We start from the raw sequence: 20,401 nt of genomic DNA, 5'->3' as shown, positions 1-20,401 counted from the left end.
AGTCATCATAGTTGGTAATCATTTGGGCCACCAGTAAGGGTATTCCTGGTGTCACTTTGTCATTAGTCTCAGCATTTCCACCTCCTGTGCTCTTGCCAGTGCAAACTGCTGCCAACATCAAGAATGTCCTTCTTTATACAAGTCACTGATTATGAGGTATTGCAGCAATAAACAAGGGTTGCTACATGGCACCAAGTCTGTGGTAAAAAAAACCCAAACACAACATTCTTATGAAAAATCATCCCATCAAATTAACAAAAGCAGCTCACATTCAAAAAAAGGAGAAGAAACCACATAAATGATTTCAAAATGGCACGGCAATGGAAAGATAGGAAGGACTTTTCCCACAACTTCAAAAGCCCTGTAGGAAAGCGGAGAAGACCTGCCTGGCCCATGAGTGGGGACAGTGAGGTCCCTGATAGATCTGAAGATGGGACAGTGGGACAGGCTGAAGGGCACTGTCTGGCCACACCGGGGCTGTCACAGACTGCTGGACTGGGGCAGGAGGCAAACCCTGCCAGACAGGCCAGGATGGCAGTGGCAGAGGTGATGGCAGCGGGCACGCAATCTCCATGGAAAACAAAACTGAGTCACTGGCCTGGCCTGAAGGATAATTTTAGTGCAGAGGGTGAAACCCAACCCTCTCCTTCAGCGTGACATGGGCCGTGACGTAGAGCTGGCAACTCAGCCGCAGCTGTTTCAGGAACGTCAAAGCTGTTTATCAGCTCTGGGCAAGCGTGGGAAAAACCTTGGCGGGGAGCAGGGTGAGCCCAGCAGGTTTTCCTTTCATTTCCTCTCCTTCCCTTTTGCTCATGAGCCCCTTAGCCTGGCGTCATGGAAGGCTGAGCTGAGCCCAATTAATGGTGACAGCCGGGTGCTGAGGGCGTGAGCAACACCCCCGTGCACGGAGTGAGCGCGCAGGGCACAAAGGCGGGCCCAGACAGGTAACACACACACGTAATTTTATTCCACATTGTAAGGCAGGGGCTGGGAACCCTCCATGACATTGGTGCTACTGCCCCACTGCCTCCAGGCCTCTGAGGGCCCCAGTGGTGGAGGCAGTGATGTCGGCCCAGAGCTATCACAATCAGAAAGGCAAGAGCGGGTGGAAAGCAGAATTACTGTTCCCACCTTGCAGAGTGGGAAAGAAAGGAGTCTGAAGTAGATTCCTATGGATGTAGTGGTGAGAAGATTAATTCTTCAGTCTTCAAAGACAGCAGGCAGCTCTCTTTTAAAGGCACACACATTCTTGTAGATAGACATGCAGGTCATCAGTCATGCATTCACACTTGCAATGGGAGCTATTTGTCTTTGTTTCAAACAAAATATCATACTGCAGCTATGTGCATCATCACTTCATTCAGGATGCAGTTTCAGGCTCTGTGCTGAAATAGCCATACCAAACCACATGGGTCTTTACCCTGGAGCATGGTGAATCAAAGCAGTGTTTGGAAATTTCCACTACCATCTTCAGAGCAGCATCTTGTCCTACATTTCTAACAGTTTTCCAGGCCTACTAATTGGATCATAATTTTTTTCCCTCTCTCCTTATAAAGCAGTAAGTGCTCAGGATTGTTTAAAAAGTTTTCCAAGCTTGCTCCATTTGTTCCTATGCCTACGTGCAGATGTGATAACTAAATCTGTAAGTATCTGAGTCCATGCCATACATGCAGACTCCTGGAAAGACTGTGATCTCCAGATCTTTATAGTCAGGGACCTCTGTCTATTTGCATTGGGTGCTCTTTTGAAAGCTTTATTCCTTATAGTTAGGGAGTAAGCTACTGATGATCCTGTGATGTGCCTTTCTGTCATGTGGGAATATCCTGCAGTTTGCCTCCAGCATCAGTTTGTGGCCAAGGATGCAGAAGATGCAGGATGTGATACAACAGACAAAGACCTCTCATCTACTGGTATTTTGTGACAGCAGCAATTGCACATGAGCCAACTCTGGTCTCTCTGTTGGACACCCTCATGTAGTTCAGTGTATGTTGCTCACATAGGGCTGGCACTGCCCTTGCCCCTAAGACAGAACTGCTGCCAAAATAAATAGGTCAAGTCCAGCTCAGATCCATCAGGTATGTAGATGCTCAATTCCTACTGAAATAAATGCAAGTGAAGGTTGCAAACACTGTTTGGAAGTGGACTTCACTGATGTTAGGAAGTAAAGGGTGGTGGGCAAAGAGATATGAGTTTGCAAGGAGTAAGTACTAAAACGTAATTAACTTCAAGGTGAGAAATACATTGATTTTGTTAATGTCCCAAAATAAGAATGTCATACTGTTTAGAGATTTCTTGACTAAAATTGACTTTGACAATGGATCATTGTATTTCTTCCTATGTTATTCATTAAAGTTGGCATTCCCTGGTAAATGGCAGCACTTCCATGGCGTGCAGCATGGCTTGAGGCAGCAAAATCTGTCCCTAATACTAGAGTTAAGCAAACTGTTAAAATAGGAACTGAACCAAATGCTCAGATCTCCTCCCCAAACTCAAACTAAACCTTTCTTTGAGGTTCAGGAATGTTTGGTTAACTTTAAATTAAACAATGTTGTGCTTCTACACATCCTGCTTTCAGAGAAGACTCCAAGCAGAAACACAAAAATATGGCAAGCACATCTATGTTTGCACTATTTCTGGCCCAGCTGAAACCAGGAAACACTGGAAATCTCACAAAATCAGCTTTGCCTCACACACTATCCAGCTACCAGGTTCTGTTGCTGTAAGCCCACAGAATACAATAGAACTCATGTACATACCATTTTATTATTAATTTTTCACCAAATTACTGTGATGAACAAGTTTCCCAGACTATCAGACATACGAAGCCCCCATTTTTATTCAATTGTGGCAGCATACTATACAGCTACCTTATATTCCTTTTATGCTCCTTCTCATTGAGTCACTGGCATAGTTGTTTGAAGACAAGATGTCTCTTGTGGTACATGACAAGAAACCAAAGCACATCATAACAAAGATAACGAACTAGGCATACGCATGTTGTGCTTCATATTTGGTTTTGTGGCTAATTCAAAATACACAATCCTAAATTTTGTTGCTTGATATCTCTTTGACAACTCTCTGTGTTGGATTTGTAGAGCAGAAATATGAAGACAACAGCATTGTTTTAGAGGAACATATTTAGCCATATAAAATTGCCCTGCAAGTCAGGGCAAAAATTTTAATGCACTTTTGTGTACCAGACTTTTGCAAATTTGCAAATTCATATTTAAAGGAACACTTAATGCTATTGCTAGAAACTGTATCACTGTCAGCAAAACATAATACAGACACCCTGATTACCCAGCTATCTGCTCGACCGCAACAAAGCCATCCCAAACGATTCAGTACCACAGCTTCATGCTTGCTAGCCAGATTTATTATATTTTCCAGATTCTAACAGGACACATATTCAGAAATGCATGCTAATCATTGTCCTAATGAGAACAATATGCAGTTAGCATTTAGAGTGTCACACAAAAAATACAGAAGGCGAGTGCAGAATGAATGCACTCTAAATTCAAGGAAACCCAATCCTTCTCTCCACTAGCATGTTTCAGTGAAATGGCTTGCTCCAAGAGAAATTTTTAATGAACTAGCTAAATTTTAACCGGTATATATATGTGCTTTCATTAGGCATGGGGCAAAGTAAAATGCCATTCTGACCACAACTGTGAAAGAAAAACAACCACTGTCCCACTTGCTTACGTACAAAAAGCTATGAGTATATAAAGCACTAAAAGCCTGCCCAACATCTCTCCTCTGGAGACACCAAACTCCCCAGTGTTTACATCAGTTTACAGCCAGATGACTTCTGGAGCAAACTACCCAATATGTGTAAGAGGACAAGAATCTGTCTTTAAATTTTTTTGCAAGTAGTAAATAAAAGGCACACCTTACAGAATAAAACAATATCATTTGGTAAATGTGCAAAACCTATCACGCTTCTGAGAGTATCAAAGGTGCATAAGGGATTGGTTTGAATTTTCTAATGCAAAATCTGTGCACACCCTGCACTTTTTTGGTTATGTGGAAATAATAAGATTGAGATGCTGATGAAACACTCAAATAAAACAGGCATCAATGGATCTGCTCAGATTGTAGTGCCTCGCTGCCACATCCCAAGAGGACATCTGAAATCTGTGCCTCCCATTCCTCCCTCCCACCTCTCCACATAGGTCACAGGCTCTGTCTTTCTCTCCATCCCAACTACCAGGCACTGTGTGAATGCTAATTCAGCCTTCACTAACTATGCACAAAGAACAGCTTTTCTTTTTTCAAACCTCCCTGGAATTACGAAGGTGTTTCCACACCCTGAGTGAAGACTGTTGAAAGTAGTTACAAAACATTAAAGCCGTTTAGAGTGCAGAACCGTTTAATCCCTTTCCATAGGTCAAAACTGGTGTTGCCTTGAAAAGTGAGTGCTGAAGTAAAATTTGACTGAAAATTGTCTCACCACACCCTACTGGAAAGCCTTCTCCAAAAGGGAGATGCGCAAAAAACATTGGCTTACTTCTTTTTGAAGGTGTACCTCTCCCTCCTTCCCTTCCATTCACACCATTCTCCCAAGAAACAGAAAAGTATTTTTTGCATGTCAGCAAATGAATAAAGGTACTCCAGTTTCTTTTCAGAAAGAACAAAACTTAGTTCAAAAATTGACTACCAGCTTCCTGAAGAGCAGAAAAAAACCCAAAAAAACAACCAAAACAGAACACAAAGCAAAATAAAACCAAAAGAACAAATTTACACAATTTTGATGCGTATAATTTAAAATTATATTTTTCACTTAGGGATGAGGTTTTACACAGGTGATCTTTCCCTTTAAGTCTCTAGAAGTAACAAGAAGAATGACAGCAAAATTTAGCTTTTTCTTCTAGACAGTACCATTTCTGCTGTCTGCCTATACTTTGTCTTCTTGAAAAAATAAATAATGAAATCTTTGCAAAAGGAAAATCAACATTAAATACATAGTATCTAGAAATATTATCTTAATGGTAACTATATAATACTGTAAGTGCATCACTGAGAAGATTAATGTGATCGAAAGGTATCTTTTGTTTTATACATTTTACTCAGTTATATGCTTATGTTCTCTCTCAAGCGAAAACTTACAAATTCCACAGAGAGCAGTTAGGTTGAAAAATCAGCTTAGATGTCAACAACTGACTACCAATAACCATCCTCTTGGCTAACACGTGTTTGCCCAGGAGCAGCCACTGTCCATACTCAGCATTCCTCTCTCATCCTCGTCAGCTGGGCTGTCTGGCAGGTGCTGGGTGGGGTGAACACGGAGGGGTCTGCGATGCCCGGGTGGATGTCGAAGAAGCGAGTGGAGGTTGTCACGCTGTAGTTCTTGGTGTAGGTTTCCTGTACTGGGTAACAGTCCTTGACGGTGTAAACGCCGACCCAGGATTCCACTGCAAACAACCAGAAATGTGACTGCTTTAGGTGACCAGACAAGATGAATGGGTCATGATGATGTCCGTCTCTTAACTCATTGCTTCTGTTTAACATTGTGTATTCAGATTCCCATTATAATTGAATTTTTTTTTAAAATTCCTATTATTTTCAAACACTTCTAGCGGTTCATTATCTCGAGTCTACGCTCAATGCTGATCTCTTCCAGAATGTGATGCAGCAAATCTGTGTACCTTTTTTAACTTCAGTTTAATTCCACTGTGTGCTAACCTCAGAGGTCTTCCCTTGCTCTATTTCCCTTCTGTTCTCCGTCATCACCTCTACCTTTTCCACTATGCTGTTTAGGCAGTGGCAGTAATACCACTCAAGTGGTGTCCTTTGAATGCCCTTTGCTTTTATCTCTCTTTTATTATTTATCTCCCTTTTTATTATTTTATTTCTGTGATCATTCATTACCCCTTCAATCATAGTCCATCCCATTGTTTTACACATCTTAGATCTCTTGATAGCAGAAACTCACAATGTTAAAATTACCTACTGATCATAAATCAGTTCCTCTGAGGAATGTCTGTAACAAATTTTTCTAGTCCCAAGAACACTTATTTTCTCCCACATAGTAGCAATCACACATACTTATTTTCAGTGCTTTCAGTTTTGTGTCATAGGCTGTAGCACAACCACATTAACAGAAATAAATAAATGGTGACATGAAACACACTTAAACTGTATTCAAAGAAAGGATGCCAAGCTAAGCAATATTTGAATATACCTCTTTTGAGGATGCTAATATACCAAAAACATTCTGACCTTAATTAATATGGTTTTGAGTACACAGAAATGGAGGCAACCTTTTACTAAACAAGCCTTCTCTCAGAATTTAGAATAAAAAATCATGGTTAAATATGATGCTACGAAAGTAGCCTGTATCTCCCCTAAAACTTTTTTAATTGCAAAAGAAATATAATTTCTACAATTCAAACCAATACTAGCTGAAAGGTAGATAAGTAACTTTCAGACATTATGTTTATGAATGATCATACAGAAAAGCACAGGAGAAACAAAATAATACAGGATAAAAATCACACATTAATTCAATGTATCTGGCTATAAAATTCCACAAAAATTCAAAATATCAGATATGGGAAAAAAAAAAAGTTATTGGAGTGAGTGATAATTTGCCTCTTGCAGAATACCAGAGGATATATCAACCTAGTTACAGAGGTCTAATGATCTTATCCTTCATTCTCCACTTCATTTGTTCTACTTTTATTCAAGAAAGAAATATTTTCCTCCAGCTAAATGCTCAAGTTCGTAACCAGCCTATATATTAGATGTCCATAACCATAAGTATTGTACTAGCTGAATACTCTCATAAATTTCATGGAAGTTTTAAAATTATTTTTATAGTTGTCTGGGTCATCAATAAACCATAGACGAAATTGAAGCCAAAGTGCTAATAAATTTCTGTGCAGTCAAAATCTAGCATACTATACCTTGGAAAATTCAGCCTCCTTTCTTTTATGATGCAAGTGCTCAGCTGCCAAGTGCAGGACTAAGCCTTGTGAGAAGATATTTCTTACCAGTACAGAGGACAACAAAATGTAGTCATATATTAAGGATTTCAATGGCTGCAGAACCATGTGTAGGACAAACACTGACACCTGCTCTGTTTCTGTTATAGACTCTAGCTTGAGTGTGCCCCTAATTAGAGTACCAATTCTTCTCTAGGTAAATTTTGGATACGGGCTGCCAGATTCAGACACAAAATGATGCTGTTCCATGCCAAACTCTGTATGATACCAAATACAACACAATCAAGTCCTCTGAATATATTTAATCCTGCTGAAATATGAAATTTTCCTAAAAAACACATTGCTATTTAAATGATATTCTGTGCACAGGGCACTTTCATTACTTCTTCCAGAGAACTCTATGGAAATATGGAAACCTGGGATGAAGCATGAATAATTTTATTTTTCCCTGTGCAGCAGAGACATTGATTATTATTAAATAAAACAAAAGCATGCACATACATTTCCTGGCTGGTTTTCTGTCAGACCATTCCTGTACCATAACTTCATCTCCAGGTCCCCCAATGTAGTACTGATCTTCATAAGTTGAATTGGCAGGAATATCATATGGATCCCAGGGCTCTGTCAGAGCAATCTTCGAGCAAAGCTTTGTAACTTGTTCAATCTGAAACATCACTGCATCTTTGTAGAGCAATATATACTCAAAGAACCTGAAACATTAAGAAAAAGCAATTAATAAATACATATAGTCTTTCTATCCCAAGCAAGGAACATTGCTGATATGTAAGCTTGCCTTTGACTTGTCAGCGTAAGAACATTTCCACTTGCATTTAACCTTGCCAAACTTTGAGAAATGCTAACCAGTTGGGCTGAAATTTCCCATGCTAAAAGTTTGTCTCAGCTGATTCTTTCCAAAATAAATAAATCAGGCTGAACTGGTTCAGCCATTTCTGAGAACAACAGAACAACTTTTCTGAGAACAACTGAGAGAAAAACATGTTATTATTCCTAGTTTTGTTTTGGTTTTTTTTTTTTTTAATAACTGTTTCATTAAACAGCTACAGTGCCTCCATGTTTTGGAGAAAGGACTTAAAACTTTGGCAGGGGAAAAGTTTTTATTAAAAGTTGCCCAGATTTGGCTAAGTTATAAGCCTTTTAAAAAAATCTGTTTGCATAGGCTGTATAGATTCACTTCTGCACGAATACGGTAGAGCCTTCCTGTGTACTGGTTAGACGTAGTATCTGCCATCCTCACAGATGTTTCTCCATGGCACAGACAGCTTAAGTGGGACATGGGGGTGAAGGGGGAAGTACATGGTCCCAAGTGCAGAACTGAGAGGGTCAACCTCCATAAGGCACAGTTTCTCCCACGACAGAGTGAAAAGAAAAAGCAGAGAGCAAAATAGCAAGACAGAGATAAGGAGAGGTGTGGAGCTCAATGAGCTTGAGAGGTGAGAAGATGAAGTCACCAGCATGGATAGTTAATAAGGATTTAATACCAATCTTCTAATGAGTATGAAGTGACCGAGCCAAGCTCTGAGGAGAGATGATAAACATTTATATGGACACTTTTTTGATGGTGGTCACAAGGGTTTTGAGGTGAAGAGAGAGATGAGAATGTTGATTCCATGGTCAGAAGGCTTGATTTATTATTTTATGATACATATATATATATTACATTATGACTATACTAAAAGGAAATAAAAGGAAAAGTTCTCAGAAGGCTAGCTAAGCTAACAGAAAAGAATGAATAACAAAGGAGCTCTCTCCGACTCTGTCCCAGAGAGAGCTCGGTCCTTGATTGGCCACTAATTATACACATCCAACATGGGCCAATCACAGGTGCACCTGTTGCATTCCACAGCAACAGATAACCACTGTTTACATTTGTTGCTGAAACTTCTCAGCTTCAGCAGGAAAAAATCCTAAGGAAAGGATTTTAATGAAAAGATGTCTGTGACACACTTTCATCGAGTTTCTTTTTACAGTGGTCTTGTCTACCACCAGTACTGTGACATTGCGTCCATACCCTCAAAAAGGAGGTGGTATGGTCCTTACCTTTTAACTGTGCACAAAGCCAGACAGAAACAGAATATCAAAATTATCAAAAGTATCAGCTGATCTTGAACACTTAGCTGGAAATAGCAGAAATTTAACTTCTCCAGGGTACTTTGCACTACCAATCAGATGAGAAGTTGTTAAAAGCATATCTGAAATCATCGTCATGCGCGCTCTGCATCTTTTGCAAAGGACTTAACGGGGTCACTTTCTAAACCCTCCAAAACTCTGCATTCATTATCAGAGACTTCCCTTGAATATCTCAGCTCAAATACTTGGCTACAGGTTACTGTTATGCAGTGACTCTAGAGAAAAGGAAGGGAACAGCTTCATCTTTCCCCATCTGTAATTCCTTTTTTCATTCATGATGCTGCCTCCGTTTCCTGCAAATAAAGAAGGCTTAGGTGTCTTTGGACACAGGTATCTTCTGCTTCAAAAATCTGATTCTAGTCCCTAACACTGCTCATCCTGCGCCATCAGAAAGATGGGAAGCCAGTAGAAAACACTGCATAATTAATGCAATTGAAGAGATGCACAAAAGCAAGACCAGATCCTTCTCTATTTCCCAACTCCTGCATGTTTCTCTTTGCAGTCTTCACATTCTTTTGGGGAGGATGCAAAGTTTACATAAAATAGGGTAGAAACCAAAACAATTTACAACTTTAATTTTTGCAATGCACAATTGTACCAGACAGCAATAACTTCACCCACCACTGACACTGTGGCATTTAAAGGTTGCATAATAAGAAGCGTCTCAGCATGGTTAAAAGCATCTGAGCAACATTCCCACCACTTCTTGAGAGCATCATTTATTCTGCATGCATGGAAACACAGTAAGGCTAAATGGCCTTAGCCAAACTGAACAGTGAAGGAGAATATAAAATGGGACAAGGAAGCTGACATGATGTAAATTGGGGCCCACCTCTCACCCAAAACCCTGCAAAACATGGAAGGTAGCTTGTCCTGAAACTGGGAACCTCCCCCACACTGACAAGACTCGTGTAAAGAAGTTGACAAACTGCAACGCTACATATGACCTTCCCCATGGTAAATCATTCTCCTGCCCATATCTTAAAATATTCCTGCTTTTGCCATGACTTTCACCAACCTAAACTTGCCTGTCATTTTCTTAGTCAAAGGCAAGGTTTGCACACTTGAACACTTAGCTAATGAAGAATTCAGTATCTTTTTAAACTCTTTTCTTACATAAACCCAACCTGAGATCACATATGGTGACAAAACTTTTAGATCACATTTGGTCCAGAGAACATACAAGAACACTAAAATACATTTACTTATGTGTTTTCAGTGAGAGTCTACTGACCCAACTACTCTTCAGCTGGCTGCCCAGCAGCTCCTATAAAAGTGGGATGGGAGATGCCTTACAGAGGAATCTATCACCATGTTTGAAGCATCTGAGTGATAAAACAGTGATTTTGTAAAAGAACACAAAACCCCAATGTATTAGAAAAGCATTAAAAACTAATAGGAATAAAAATAAAACTGTTACATTTTTATTTTAAATCCTCACTTAAACCTTAATTCACACAGAAATTTTACTTGCATATTTAACAATCCTGCAGACAGCAAAAGGGCCATTATGAAACACCGAAGTAAACAAAAATGAGGAAAATCCAAACAAATCAAACTCAGCACTAATAACCTCTCTGACAGCCATTCTGGAGAGTAAGAGGCTCCACCGCTGAGATTTTTGGTTCTGGGAGAGGTGGATTGAACATATGTGTAGGAGACACCAGTCCTACACCTTGATGTGCTGCTGGGAAGAACTCTGCCTCTGTGGGGGCAGGCACACGAGAGGAGATCTGCAGAAAACCTCGTTCTGCTGACTGTGCATGACAGCCCTGGGTAAGCAGGGGCAAGATTTACCTGTCCTTGATCAACCCAGATGGGCCTCACATCCCAGCTTCATAGAGAATTGCTCTGTGTCCTGGAAATAGCCAGCACAGAAACCTAAGATTACACAGGATCTGAGTTTAACAGCACATGAGAAGTGAATGGTTAAGTTGTTGTTTTATAAAGAGAAGTACTTAACAGCCAAAATTAATAGCAAAATGTACACGAATATAAAAATGATAATAAAAAAAAAATTAAAATAAGAAATATTTTCTCTTCTTGTTTTTAACCAGCCAAGTCCTGAGTGTACTGCCTCTATTTGTTTTAGGTGCCTGATATTTTATTGGCTTCTTGAGGGGAAGCACAGAGTCCTGAAAATAGGTCTTGGCAAAGAAACAGGAGAGGAAATTATTTTTAATTAGTTTGTTTTTTCAGAAAAATGTAATGTATTTGCAGCCTGCACTCACTTCTAATATTATTTTTATAATAATTGAATTAAATTATAATTTCAAAAAAGCCCCAACCTAAAAGGAAGTGCCCCAACTAGGCCTCAAATAGGCACCTTGAAACAGATTTGAAGAAGTCACTTGGACAATTATCCTACTTGCCTGACTGAGATTGTTTCTCTTCCTTTCCTATCCTATTCCACCCTACCCTGCCCTATGCCTCACCCCATTGTACACTATGGGACTCTCTCATGATCCTTAATACTCCCTTTGTCTCTGTCTGAAAATGGATGAATTCCAGCATATAAAGACACACATGTTTTAGCTCCCATGCTTTGAAGAATTTCTTAACTCTGGACCATATCCTGCACAAATAATTCCATTGATTTTGCTGGAAGCAATCATGTCAGATAGGTGGGATACAAGCTGGGTTCAGTACTTTCTTCTCCCAAGCTAAGGAAAGCATTTTTCTGAATAAGAGACCAAGTGAGTTAAATACAAAGCCAGAAACCCGCAGAATCACACAATCACAAGGTGTTAAAGATGTACTGCTGTGCATCCAAATACTGTCCCAGCTCTAAGACTCCTCATGAAATCTGGGGACATAGGCAGAGGTCCCTCTCAGGACATAGCCCAGGTAACATAAAGACACACTCCTGGACCCTCACAAAGGCCTGAACTAATAAACTTGTCTTCTGAATAGGTGATTTTTTGCATGTTAATAACGTAATTCATAACAGTGAACTATTTTTCAACATTTCTCAGAAAAAAAAGTCATTAATGTTAAGATCATGCTACCAGATCTTTTTCAGGTGCTCAGTCTGCATCCTATGCTGGGTCCTTCCCAGCCCTGAAGCCTGCTAGCCTGCCCATCACCTAACACATCTGCTGACTCCCAGGGTTTACTTCTGCACTTCCAAGAGCTTCCCTGTGAGAGCCAAACCAAGAAGAAAGCAGCTGCTTGCTGTCCAACTGCCTTTGTAGTGACTCAGAGGAGCAGAGGTGCTGTTAGTGGCCTGGCCAGACCCATGTGATGTATTCAACAATATCAGACAAGGTCATTTGCTAGAGAGAAGCAAAATAATGGTCTGAGATTGAGACTGGGTAATAAAAACTCTTTCTGTGCTAAATCTGCCTCTGCATAATTTGGCTCTGTGGCTTTGGATAATCAACCTACAGTACCAGAGCCTTAAAATGCTGTTTATTATTCTCCTTTGATTGCTGTAGTATTGGAGAGACACAAATCTGTGATCACAAACCAGTTGTGTGAGGCATTGTGTTAACAAAGAACCAAACCACTAATCCTGCCCCAAAAAAATGCTGAAAAAAATGGTAAAACAAACCTTACTGAAAAGGTGTACTGGGGTTTCATGAACCTAGGGCTTTAACCCGTTGATTCAGATTTCCCAGCTGTAGCTATTGTAACCTTAAAACTCTCATTCATGTAAGCCAGGACTTATATTACCTAGTAGTATAAAGCTACTGAAAAATGGAAGCAAAATTTTATGCATTATTTGTATCTGATATTCTGTATTACTCAGCAAGAAACAGTATTTGCTATTTGATATCTCAAACAGAGGTCACTGCAATTATTTGCAAGTTAACTTTACTTTGGGGATTAAATGAACACTTGAAGCATGTGTCTGCCTTTGTGGTACTAAATTCTTTGCCAGTTCTCTTTGTAAAAAGACACTTTTAAACATTTCAAAAGGAGCTAACCCCACATCTGACTAGAAGAAATTGCTCTACAGATATCCCAAATTGTCTGTTCTAGTGTGCACAGATAGGTACATCCACATATTTAATTCTTGAGGCGTCTTGTATCCTCTTGATAAAGTACCTCACAATGTTACCACTCTTTATTACAATTTTTTTTCTGAAAATAGAGTGGGAGAATGGGAATCTTTACTAGAAGTGTGACTACATAACCCCATCTTCTCAGGTCCTCAGATCAAGAATAGTTCAAGGGAACAACGCTGCCAAGCAGACATGCAGACAGTTGATAAACACCCATCAGGTCAAGAACACTCATCTGCTTTTGGAAGGATCTGGCAAGCTCATTTCAAAAGGGAGAAGCATTCGTTTTTTAGTATATTTCTGGGAACTCCTTTCCTCTTTCCCATTAAGTTTTCGGTAATTTCAGACTTGTGTTTTTCTTCTGGTATATCAGACCTCAAGAACAACAGTCATTTACCATATTTGATCTCACTTGTTTGGCAGTGGTGCAGGACTATGGTATATTGTACAAATACAGGACTGTGCCAATACATGTGACAGTAAATGTAATGTGATATTGTGTAAAAGCAGCATCTTTTAGTCTGACTTAAATCACTCAAGATTGTAAAGGCTCATTTTTTAAAAAAAAATTTTCAAGGAGATCAAGCTCCCTGTACCAGGTATCTAATTAACAAGGTATATGAGGAACTTTGACCACACTACTAGTTTCTGAAGCACAGAGAATTAGCCAATTTAAGTCCTGGTAATAATGCAGTTTGTGTAGAAAGAGAACCTTAAATACAGGAATCAAGAGCTGCAAAGTCAAAGCTACACCAGCTAAAGAATGAGATACTTTTGTGACTTTAATTATGAAACTCAATAAAAAATTATGCAATTTCTTATTATTTTGTTTTCACATAAATTAGATTAGTTATTTTGGCAAACACTAAGGGAAAATCAGCTCTTCAGCAAGAAGCCTGTTTCCTTTGCTGTCCCTTTTTGGCTATTTGACACTTCTAAATAATCCACAAAGTCAAAGCCCTGAGAACAATGCACTGCAATTGAAGTTGAAATTCAGAAAAACAATAAAGCAAGAGGCTACAAGATGCATTGCCCTTAATAGACAGCATCTGTCTGTTTCCATAAGTAACAGTATATTCGTAACTGGAGCCCTCAGTAGGCAACAATGCAGCTCAAAAGGAAAGGAATGGAAGATGTGGCCAGCATACCATAATGCTTTCCAGTGAATCAATGGAATCTCCTCCTAGGGAATATGGTATATAATAGCAGAACCACACAATATCAAAATATACTTGAGGTCAGAGATTATTTTCCTGTTATGGGTTTGTAAAAAAGTCTAGTACAATGACTCTTCCATGAGTAAGTTAATAAAGGTTACTGGAAAATCACAGCAGGGCTTAGAAGAGACCAAAAAGAGTGAGGAAGGCCAGGACTCACCTCTCAGTATATACAAACAACCTTAGAAAAGATGAAATAATAAAGAGGGAAATGACAGAGGTACATTAGAATTTATTTATTACATTTCTCACCCTCTTTGTGCTATATGAAGAAGGGAAGTAAATAATTGGAAGAGCTGATGCTCAAAACTGAGACTTGGAAACGCTCTTTTGAGAGTGCAATTATTTTAAGGCTCTCTGTGAGGTTGTAAAGACGTGAGAAATAGGAAACAGAAATTTAGCATGTAGAGAGCCAGAAAAAGCATGGTTACAATGACTGAGAGTATCTCAAAAAAGGAAAAAAACATACTCAAACATAAAAGACGTACCTGTCTTCCTGTTTTTAATTTTACATTTGTAGGCCAGCCAGGAGCCCGCAGCTTATGCCACAAGGGCTGGCGGAACCTGGGCAAGGCCAGGAGCAATGGCGGCTAGCGCCCCTAGCATGTATAAATGCTCCACAGGGAGCAGTAGAGGCCAGGGCAGGCCAACAGGGTGTACTGGATGGGATCCACCCAAGAGTATTGAGGGAGTGCACACCATTGCTCACCAAGACACTTTCCATCATTTCCCAGCAGTCCTGGCTCACTCAGGAGGTCACAGTTGACTGGAAGTTAGTAAATGTGATGTTCATCTGCAAGAAGGGCAAGGAGGAGGACAGAGGGAACTACAGGCCTGTCAGCCTGATGTCAGTGCCATGAAAGGTCATGGAGTCTATCACCTTGAGGTGCATTATGCAGTATGCGCAAAATTGGGTCCAGCCCTCAGGGGTATATGAAAGGCAGATCTTCCTCGGCCAACCCAACCTCCTAGGATAAGGTGATCTGTTCAGGGGATGAGGGAAAGGATATTGACGCATTCCTGGGTTTTAGTAAAGTGTTTGACACCATTATCCACAGCATTACCCTGAAGGAACTGGCTACCTGTAGTTTGTATGGGTGCACTGTTCGCTGGGTTCAACACTGTCTGAAAAGTGGGGATCTAAGAGTGGTGGTGAACGGAGTTAAATCCAGCTGGTGACCAGTGATGAGTGGTGTTCCCAAGGGCTCATAACTGAGGCTAGGCCTGTTTAGTATCTTTATCCATGAACTAGATCAAGTGCACCCTCAATAAATCTGTAAATGACATCAAGCTGGGCAGGAGTGCTGTTGATCTGTTGGAGGGTACAACTGCTCTACAGAGGGATCTGGACAGGCTGCATCAATGGGCTGAAGCTAATGGTATAAGGGCAACCAGAGCAAGAGCTGGCTCCTGCACTTGGGTCACAACAACCATAGGGAGCACTTCAGGCTGGGGGAGGAGTGGCTGGAAATCTGCCAAGGGTGTGCTGGTTGTCAGCAAACTGAACATGAGCCAGGAGTGTGCCCAAGAAGGCCAGTGGCATCCTGGTTTGGATCAGCAAGGGTGATCAAGGCAGGGACAGCCCCGCTGCACCCAGCCCGGGTGAGGCTGCACTTAAAACAGTGTTCAGTTCTGGGTCCCTCGCTACAAGGACATTGAGGGGCTGGAAGGTGTCCAGAGAAGGGAAATGGAGCTGCTGAAAGGTCTAGAGCACAAAGCTTATGGGGGGGCAGCTTAGGCAGAAAAGGAGAAAAGGAGGCTCAGGAGGGACCTTATTGCTCTTTACAACTTCCAGAAATGGGGTTGCAGCCAGGTAGGTGCCAGTGGCTTCTCGCAAGGAACAAGTGAGAAGACAAGATAAATTGGCTTGAAGTTGTGCCAGGGGAGGTTTAGATTGGGTATTTGGAAAAATTTCTTCCAGCATCATAACAAGCTCAGCAGGGTGGCTGAGTCACTATCCCAGGGGGTATTTAAAAGACCTGAGGATGTGGTGCTTAGGGACATGGTTTAGTGGTGGCTTTATTGTTGTTAATTTAACTCTTGGACTCAATGATCCTAAAAGTAATTTACAACATAAATAACTTAATGATTCTAACTGTCAGATTTATTTGGAGTTTTCACATCTTTCTCTTAACCAGGGTGTGAGACAGAATATTAAATTGGATGTTAGCTCTGTCCCCTATGAAAGTATCTATTTTATACATCAGAAAGGCATAGAAGAATGAAGTTCCTTAACTAAATTAAAATACTCTCCCTTTTTCACATACATATTTAAGAATAAAATAATAATAAAAGATAAAAAATATTTTTTCAACTAGAACTGGGTACTGCAGCTTCTTACAGGTCAACTTCTGTTTAAAAACAGAGAAGGATCTTCATATACCATGAACAGGGATTACATGCATTTCAGGAGACCTATAATGATCTTCATCGAGATTGTAAATCCCATCATGCATACACTTGGCCAGTTAGTTGCTTTCAGTATGCATTCCTGCAGAAAAAGTAATCATGAAGCAGTCTGAGGAACAGATTGCCCTTTGGAACAGATGGGGATGAGGTCCTTATTCTGATAGATCAAACTTTTATTTCATAATGGAATATTCTCTGGAAAAATTTGTGAGGATATGTACTTGCACCAGATTGCTATCCCAAGACGTAATGATTTCCACCTTCCATCTGCAATGCTTTCCTTAAGAGGGATGATTCAGGTCTTTCTGATATCTATCCAATATAAAAAAATAAAAAGACTGTGACTGTTTTCAAGGGAGTTTGGAAGTCAGGCCAGATAATCAGATGCAACAGTTTGAAAGCTAAGTACTTTTCAACTTTCCAACATCCATCCAAAGATGTGAGTATAGCTTATTGTTAAATAAACTTTGTGAAAGATGGAGATTCATTTCACTGGAAATACACGCAACATGAAATCATAGCACGGAACTACACTCATCCTCCCCACCTCCAAGGTAAAAATAACTTCATTTCAACCAGAAGTCTTTGTGCAGGTCTTTTTCTTCTTCCTTCAGCAGCTATCAATCAAAAGTCATACTGTTAGGTGAGTGCACAAATTAATGACTGGATTCAAGTACAGTGTGTCAGTGTGTTAAAATTCCAGGTGGAACTGACTGAAAGTGTGCAAAACAGAAGAAAAAGAAAAAGAAGGGAATGTCTGTGTGAAAGAAAACATATAGTTAGGGAAGATGTTATTTGCTATATGGTTGTAAAGGAAATGGCATATTGCCATCCTTCCATACATACCCACTGCGAAGTGGTGCAGTGATGATTTAGAAAGGGAAGTTTACAGTTCTGGGTCCATTAGGAGGTCATTTATTCTGCTCTGCTTAGTCTCCTCATGAGACTAGAATTCTGATCCTGGTTTTGGATGCCTCACTTAAAGGAACAGATAAAGAGATAGGACATAGTTCAGAGAACAGCAAGGGCAGTGGGATGTTTAAGAAACAGGACCTATGAAGAAATTGAGCATGTCTGGTCTGCAACAGCAAGACTGAGGTATGATGATAAGATGGTTAGTATATCAAAGGAAAAATTAATACCAACTTTTTTCCATGTCACATGAAGCAAGAAGGGCTTACTTAGGAAATACTCTGAAAATGTCTGTCTTCTTATACTCCAGCTTTTACAAGAGCTGGTAAAAATATCAGGGACAACCGATGTAAAGCTTTTCTCCAGGATGGAGGATCAGGTTATATGGTAACTTGGGGACCTTCCCAGCCTTACATGTAAGTGATTGGAGAATACTGATGGCTGCTGGTCTTTTTTTTTGTAACAGACCAGCTCAATCAATAAATCCTGATATTATAAGACCTGAATTCTTGACACTGTTACCTTCATAAAGATGGTGAACAACCTTTGGGGATGACTTCCTGAGACCTCTCAAATGCAATAGTGGCACTCTCTGAGGAGTCTCAGCAGAGGGCTCCATCTTATTTCACACAGGGATTTCAGAGATGGTGCCATCTCCTGCACATTGGTGACCTTCAGCTCTGTCTTCCTGCACAATTATCTCTAATTACACCATCACACTGTTTTCAGTGCCTGAATGAATTAAAGACAAACAGTGCCTAAAATCAGGACTGGTGAGATAGGTGTCAAATGAAACACATCCAGCATTCACGGGAATAATTAGAAGGTTGAACTATCTGTTAAACTTGCTCTTCACAGAACTGTTTTTCTTTGGTCCTCTATTGAGTTATTGTGCTTTTTGTTATGGCAACAACTTTTCCACCTTCGGGGAGGTGGGGAGTGGCTTTCAGCAGTCACCACAAGCCTACTGCTTGTAGGAAACCTCCGTAAGCAATAGCCATGATGCAGCACAAGAAACTGGCATGTCCTTAAAAATCAGCTGAGCTGAAAATACCTAAGTAATTAGAAGATGAAAATTCATTTCAAAACCTTTCTCTTCAAGTTATTAGGACCACATCAGTGTGTTTGATACAGAACTATTTCCCAGGTTATCTGTTAGTCCATCACAGAAACAACAGTTGCTGAAGACACTGCAATCAGCTAAAGGAAGCATGGTTAAGCACACATTTCTATTTTTAAGAATGTTTATAGCTATTTCAATTTTATTAAACCCCTGACACATTTATTTTTCATTCAAGGACAGTTCTAAGAAGCAGCAGCAAGGAGGGCAAGACCTGTAAATAATATTGGTATAAATATACTACATTGGCACAGCTGAAAGTTTTCCATTACTCGGGAAAAGGTCACTAGACCTATTGAACATGTTTAGACTACCCATGCTGCTTAAAACATGACAAAAATAGCTTTACCATTTAGAATCTGACACGAATACAAACTGAAGTCTTTAGCAGGCTGGTATGTTTACCTAATTTTGGGGTGTTTTCCTGACATGGAGCCCAGTGTCCTACATGCACACAACACAGGGAGCCACAGTTTTCTTTGATCTTTGCCTAATCATATGAATTTAGAACTTTTGTGCATGCTAAAAGTCTTTTCCTTTACCATTCCTATAATCATAACAGACATTAACATAACTTGTTTTAAAAAGAGAAAATGACTTTAAAATTATTTCAAAATTACACACTATCATATGTGCATATTACAGTTTTTTTGCTGTTCTAATTGCATTATTTTATATACTTAATGGGCAGAATTTTCAAAACTGACCAAAGCTTCCTATTTTGGGCATTCAACATGAAGATACTTAAAAAGGGAAAATTTTCAGAGGGATAGTATTTATTATGTTCTAAAATTCAGTCTGTCAGAGTAAACACTGCAAAATGGAGGTGACCAATTTTACTAGACACTTTTTTTTGTATTCAAAGACTGCATAAGAAACTCCTGAATTTTCTCTCCAGAGAAGCATATGAGCAGAAATCACTTTCTGCCCATCAGATTTTCTCCCTCATCCCTCATGTTTCCAACTGTCAAGAGACAATTGCTCTTTCCACATCATAGGAGCAGATCCTCATGTAACTGCTGCTGTTTGCAATTTCCATCCATCAGCTATGTAATTAGAGAAAAATATGGCTCAATAACTCCTTCTCCAAAATTATACATGAACCTGACCCAAAGTCTTGTGAAATCAGCCAGAAAAGTTTCACTGATTTTTACAGATGCTACGCCAGGTGTTCCATTTACAAGAAAAAATAAGTTGAAAAAAGTTTAAAACCCAGCATGGCTATCAACTTATCTCAAATGGGCAACAAAAGGAGATGCTGAAAGGTAAACATAACATTTTATGCAATCTCACCTACACAAAAATATATTTCCACAAGTTTTACACAACTTTTTCATATTCTGTGCTTTGTGATATTTATTTTTCTTCTCCCTTATGGTGTTCTGGGCCTTGTTTTTAGGCAAAGTAATGAATATCTTTATATCCTTAATTGGAAATACCTAAATTATGTGAAACATCTTTTTGTCATAAAAACTCTCCTTTGGGAAGGCTTTTTTATGTACTCTCTTGCTACAGCTAACTGGACAAAAATTCTACAACTCTGAGCGTATGGAGACTCAGAAAAATTAATTTGCTTATGAGAAAACTTTGGAGCATTTTCATTTATCCCTTTGTTTTCTGGTCTGCTGTATTGTGTGGAGT

At 39.7% G+C, this 20,401-nt stretch overlaps 1 protein-coding gene across 1 annotated transcript in view; it reads right to left on the bottom strand.

Annotated features, from left to right (window-relative positions):
* Positions 1–2,746: 2,746 nt before the first annotated feature.
* The window catches only part of EPDR1 (ependymin related 1), a 29,595-nt gene continuing 11,940 nt past the window's right edge, over positions 2,747–20,401 (bottom strand). Inside the window, exons 2-3 of the mRNA XM_058021999.1 lie at positions 7,449–7,657; positions 2,747–5,414 (exon numbers count right to left, since the gene is read on the bottom strand). Of these exons, the coding sequence (XP_057877982.1) occupies positions 5,224–5,414; positions 7,449–7,657 (400 nt within the window). The 3' untranslated portion in view covers positions 2,747–5,223. The remainder of the gene's footprint in view (positions 5,415–7,448; positions 7,658–20,401) is intronic.

This window comes from Melospiza georgiana, chromosome 1 (genome assembly GCF_028018845.1).
Source record: "Melospiza georgiana isolate bMelGeo1 chromosome 1, bMelGeo1.pri, whole genome shotgun sequence".
Lineage (NCBI taxonomy): Eukaryota > Metazoa > Chordata > Aves > Passeriformes > Passerellidae > Melospiza > Melospiza georgiana.
This window is presented reverse-complemented; position numbering and strand designations above follow the sequence as displayed.